The sequence below is a fragment of the Oratosquilla oratoria genome, chromosome 20, assembly GCF_046742065.1.
Source record: "Oratosquilla oratoria isolate Oo_2021 chromosome 20, ASM4674206v1, whole genome shotgun sequence".
NCBI lineage: Eukaryota > Metazoa > Arthropoda > Malacostraca > Stomatopoda > Squillidae > Oratosquilla > Oratosquilla oratoria.
The window spans coordinates 51696111-51702110 of record NC_134796.1 but is presented as its reverse complement, the minus strand read 5'-3'; the positions used below and the strand labels follow the sequence as shown (position 1 = coordinate 51702110).

Below are 6000 nucleotides of genomic sequence, written 5' to 3'. Positions count from 1 at the left end.
TTCAATACAAACTGAATGTGGTTCGAAATTGTCAAGCTATAAAGAATTAATATATGAATTTATTTAAAACTAAATTATATATTTTTATGATTAACATTTCCCATTATAATTACAATAAAATATTATAATTATAAATATAAATATCAATAATTAATATTATGCATGAAAACATAGAATTGCTGAATAAAAATCGTAGAGTCACAATGAAATAAGAAACGTCGTGGCGCATCGACTGGTGGTAAGTGAATCATTCTTGAGTTGCCAGGTAGTGTAAAACGTCGTCAGTCGACTCGGGGTCCCACAAGCCGACTGTTGGTAGTTGAGGTGAGGCAGTCCGTGTGGGAGTAGTGGTGGCTGTCTGTTTCATATTGTGGGTGAACCTAATTATAAACTTAATCTGTGACAATGACTGAAGGAGAGGTTCATACCGCCGAGGTGGCGGATGATGTTGGGAAAGCCTATGGAGAGTGGTTTAAAGGCTATATTAGATTATTTGGAAGGAGGTGCCTGGAATGGCTCCTTGTTTATTTGTTTGGATATTACAACGCCAGTTTTGGCTGGTTAATGGCTCCTCTATTCTTCCTCGTCTTACGTGACAAACGAGCCAAGGAAAAGAAAGTGAAGTTCGACATTGTAAGGTCACTGGCCAACGCAAACGAGAAAGATGTTTTGTTCGAAATTCAACGATTCTCCAATCTTCCGTCTTGGGTGAGTTCCTTACACCAGGGCAGGAAGATCCTGGTGGTACTTCTGTTGCTTTGGCCTTGTCCGCATGTCATGAGCCGGGTGGGTGGGGCGCCAAGCGCCTTGACCTTGTGGGTCCTGGTAACACATCTTGTACTTGACGTGTGTGGGTGGGTGTTTTTTTGTTTTAGGTCCTGGTCACTTGCCGGTGGGAATCTGGGAATCGCGAGGAATTCATCACTGCTATGGATGCCAAGAGTTATTTTACTTTATTAACTATAATATCCCACCAGGTGATGACGGTTGTGCGTACCTCATCGCAACTGAGTGGCGGGGGTAACATGTATATGAATTAAGTTGCATGGCGACAACCAGAATAGAATTAAAAGATACAAATAAATACGAAAGAAAGTAAATGGCAAGTCAGAGTACCGCATGCTATTTGTTGGGCCTCTTGTACACTATAGAATTCGAAATATGTTCTAAGGTAAATCCTTACACAAGGTAGTATGTCGCCAGTAGTGGTAACATGATGGGGGGGGGGGTTATAAGGTTGTCCTACATGACATAACTGGATTTTGAGGAAATTTAATTATCCTAAACGTCTCCAATATTTTAAACTGACTTTATACATTCAAATTCAAGTTGTTTTCATATAAAGACTAATCGGACGAGGAACAATGGTATACTGTCAAGACTCCATATAACCTGGAATTAGGTGGGAACCTTGAGCCAACGACGTGGCAATTCGGATGAACTTGTCGCTCCGGTACAATGGAATGTACATTTCGAAGTATTGATGAATAAACACGTAAACACGGATGTAATGATTATTGCATAATTTGCAGGTTTATTTACATATTCGTAGGCATATTACATATTTTTTTCTTTAGCTGCCACTGGATATGGATCAAAAGATCTTTTGTCGGCATGCCTCGACATTTGTAAGCGTTGGAGGCGAAACAAGAATTACAATCACTGTTTCAGCATTCTTGATGAAATGAAAAAATATATGAACTGCGTATTTGGTAGCGTAAATGGAAGAAAACGAGAACAAGTTTCCAGTAAGCAGGCTCGTCCAGGCCACGGTAATGGAACCAGTTTGCGAGACGGCTCTCGCTTGTCACGTACGTTGATGATCCCGAAGGGCAGATTCTCAAGATTGTATGTACAGTCTTGAGCAAAAAATTTGACCCACGCTATAGTTCCCTCAGCGTCAGTGATTATATTTGTCGAATATGCGATATATTTTCCAATGTAGTATTTAATTTACAGTTAGGCAACCATCTTGAATAACTATAATTTTGTCAGAAGACGGTTTGAAATTGGTATTGCGAAAAATTCTGGGTGGGTTAAAATTTTTGCCCGTGACTGTTGTTCGTACCGCCACAGGGCGCCTCGTTTTGTAAACACTGGAGGTATATTTTGTTTATTTTTGTTAATCTATTCGTCTATTTATTTATGACTTATCTATTCATTCATATTATTTCCTTAATTGCAATGCCTTAACAATTTGCAAAGTGAGCATTTCTCGGCAGGTCATGAATTGACTCAAGGATTTCTTATATACTTGCAAAAACAAAACAAAAATGGTGAATTTTTACCATGTGTACTTAACTCATGAAAAAGGAATTTAAATCGAAAGGTTTGAAACCTCTGCCCCAAAGATTCAACCGACTATTAGCCCCCAGCCTAGACCCCCCCCTCCCTCCCTTACCCTCTTACCCCCCTCCCTCTCTTACCCCCCCTCCCTCCCATACCCTCCCTCCCTCCCTTACCCTCTTACCCCCCCCCTCCCTCCCTTACCCTCTTACCCCCCCTCCCTCCCTTACCCCCCCTCCCTCCCTTACCCTCTTACCCCCCTCCCTCCCTTACCCTCTTACCCCCCCCTCCCTCCCTTACCCTCTTACCCCAAACAGGAAGAGGGGCAGCAAAGCATGCCGACAGGAGACCGACCTTTCGGACAATAACTGTCGAATACAGACGCAGTTTAACAGGTAGACAAACGAGATAGACAATTGACAGACGTTAGTCATTGGATTAGATGTTTAAAATACATAATTTGTACAATCTTAACTGTCTACAATCCCTCGCTCCTGTAGGAAGTTAATCCCGTTCATTGCGTACATGGTTCTAAAATATGGTTTTATAATTTTCCGTTAAACTGTTGAGGACGTATCTACCCCCTCCCCCACCCCGAATCTCCTCCTAAACAGGAAAAATACATTAAATTTTAGGTGGTTTTCATGTTTGATGTCTGATATCAGTTTGGTAGTTGGTAGCTCCTTTCCTATATGTCAGTATCTTTAATGGTATTAGGGAGAACATAGGAAGTAGTGGACGAACTAATGATCTATATAGTAGGGACCAGATAGGAAGAATAACGAACAAGTAAATTATAGAATATAGGTAAGATGTAAGTAGAAACATAAAAGTAAGGTGTAAATGAATGTATAAAAATGAGTAAATGAATGAATGAGAATGCAACATAGCGTTGCAAGAGTAAGGAAAGGTGACAATATCTTACAACCATGGAAAAGGTGTGAAAATTGAGAGGATCTATTAATGCGAAATGAAAAATATCAATATGCGGACAGGATATTAAGTCGGTGTATATGAAAAATGACATATTTTTTCGGCATAGATGTGTTATTTTCTGGAATGGATTAGGCCTAGGTCCAGACGGACAGCTTTGAATGTAACTTGAAGTAGAGTGTAGACCGATGGGATCCTATGAGGAGAGTTCATTCGCTTTCTGAGTGAAATGCGTTAATGTTCTCTTACCATAAATGCAAAGTTATTGGCCAATCATAGTTAAGCTTTCATCAACAGAACGAACGAACGATCGAACGAAGCCGAAGTCAGTCTCCATGGAAGGCTTCGTAGAAAGGGAAGAAGGCCCAACTTGGCCAGATGGAACTGGTTGAGCTTGTGCACGAGGTTGCCAAGAAGCAAAATAATGTGATGCCTAATATGACGGCAATAATGCATCAAGAACAAAGAAAATATTTAGGACGAAGTAATTTTAAACAATAGTTTCGGAGTGCTTACGTGACTATGAGAATGCTGTGAGAAATTCGCAGTTTGCTGTTAGTCGCGAAAAAGAAATGTAGCGAAATAAGATTGAGGTACATGGAAGGAACACGCAGGTACGAATCCGTTATTCTTTTCATTTCGGTAAACAAAACGGGTGTGATCCATGATGGGCACTATAGAAGCCAATATTGTTATTTTCCTCCTCCATCTCCTCCTCCTCCATGTAAAATAAAATTGTATTATTTTATCCATGCAACTCCTCCCCCCTCAAAAATTGCAAAAGCGTGACAATTGTATCATACACACTATGTGAAGAGGCCAGATAAGTCTGTGAAGCATTGCCTTTCTAGATGTGGCAGTCTCGGTAATGCTTTCGATAAGAACATGACAATTGCCCATTATAACCAGTTGGTTGTAATTTGCCACTATTTCACTCCTGCCAGCAGAATTTTCTTCAGAATTGAAATTAATTTTCTTAAATTCACAAGTAATATTCATACTACGCGCATCTGTAAAATGCAGATACATACGATTTCCAGTGTGCAAGTGACAAGCTACGGGTGGAGATTTGTTTATTTCAGTTTTATTTAATCGATATTGTTTTTCTTTTATTTTGGACTTCAGTGGAGGAACCTCACTCTAGAACTTGTTCTATACTTGTTTTATCATTGTAGTAATTCGCCTGTTGTGAAAGCATCTACATAACTTATTGTTTATACAAAAAAATATGATTAAACGTAAAAAAATACACCGTTGGTACTGAGGGGATGATAATACAGAAATTAATAGCTTGGCTGAAAAAAAAAGATGAGGTTGTAAATATTGGCTACCGAACAGGAGAGTGGGTGCTGGCGAGATGAATAGAATCACCTGACGACAGCCAGAACAAAAGGTGTCGTCCGGCACGCACGGAAAGGGTTGAGTGGGTTTATTGGTATTTTGTTTTATTTTGCAGATGAACTACTACATGTATTACAATGGTTTTATGTACTTTATTATATTTTGTTTATTTGGGACGAATTAATTTTCGCTTCAGGGACCCCAAATACAAGTAAACAAATTAGTAAACAGAGAAAAGATTGAATAGGAGAAAATAAATTAATAGGAAAATAAAATATCGGTTTGATATCGGGCAATCCAGAAAGAATCTAGAGCTTTTGGTTGATATTTGAATCGCCAGAGATATCATGGTTTGTCAACAAAACCCTGACAATATCTTTTGTTAATATTGACCACATGGTAGTCTTAATCTTAAACTCGTGGGCTGAATAGTTAAGATCTTAACGTGGTGGTAGTATGTAAACCACAAAATTCAGGAAAAGCCACTGCATATTATTGTGTGGTTTAGTATGCCATCTTATCATAAAGATAATTCCACCAAATTGTTTTGATTGTACTCATGGTAATGTGTTCAAAATTCCCTTAAAATTTCTAACCTTTCTAACTCGTTTTAAGTGTGTAAGTTTCATCTCTAGTCTCTTAATGGGGTCATAAATAGACTTTATAACTAGAAACGAATATTCTAGAATATGAATAATTGTAATGAAAACATCATTACCATTTTGCCAAATGGTTTGTGTACAAACTGGGAACGTAGGAGCGTTCAGATGCTTTAAAAACGGTTGAGCTGTACGACTGACCTGCAGATACGTACGAGACGGAACATGAAGCCCGCAAGACGAAGCTTCCGTAAATAGGGAGGAGGGGAAGGAAGGGGAAGAGGTGGAGTAGGAGAGAAGGAGGGGGGATAAGGGAAGAAGTATAGGAGGGAAGGGGATTGGGTTGGCAGGGACGGAAGGGAGTGGGGTAGGGAGGGAAGTGAAGGGGACTGGGAGGGAAGGGAAGGGGAGGGCTGGGAATTCGAAGAGAAGGGTCATTGGTAGTCGAGGCAAGGGAAAGAAAGATGATTGGAAGGAAGGGGAGCTGTTCAGTTCATTTCAGTTTCAGGTGTTCATTACGTCAACGAAGGAATTTGATCCAGAGGATAGCGTGACGCCTACTCGGCCCAAGAGGTCAGGGGTCAGTCAGGCGCTACTGAACAGAGTAACTTCATAGGGGACAGTCAGTCAAAACAAATAATGGATTCCCCCCCCTCCCCATCTCCCGGAAGGGATCCATAGATATAATTAACCCGTTTGTAGACAACCGGCGACTGATCCCCGGCTCCTAACTACTGCGATCCAGTAACACAAATAATCCAATGTTTCTTCCCGGAGAGGTCTGTGATGAGAGGGCCAAAGGAGCCTTGCCTGACGTCAGGGGGCTCCGCTCGTCTGAACG

The 6000-nt window shown here is 40.5% G+C and overlaps 1 protein-coding gene across 8 annotated transcripts in view; it reads left to right on the top strand.

Annotated features, from left to right (window-relative positions):
* The first annotated feature begins 291 nt into the window (after positions 1 to 291).
* The window catches only part of Esyt2 (extended synaptotagmin-like protein 2), an 82904-nt gene continuing 77195 nt past the window's right edge, over positions 292 to 6000 (top strand). For 5 of the 8 annotated variants that reach the window (XM_076204106.1, XM_076204103.1, XM_076204105.1 and 2 more), the window contains exon 1: positions 292 to 708. In XM_076204106.1, the coding sequence (XP_076060221.1) occupies positions 406 to 708 (303 nt within the window). In that variant the 5' untranslated portion in view covers positions 292 to 405. The remainder of the gene's footprint in view (positions 709 to 6000) is intronic. The other 3 variants (XM_076204109.1, XM_076204104.1, XM_076204107.1) reach the window with 2 other exon arrangements.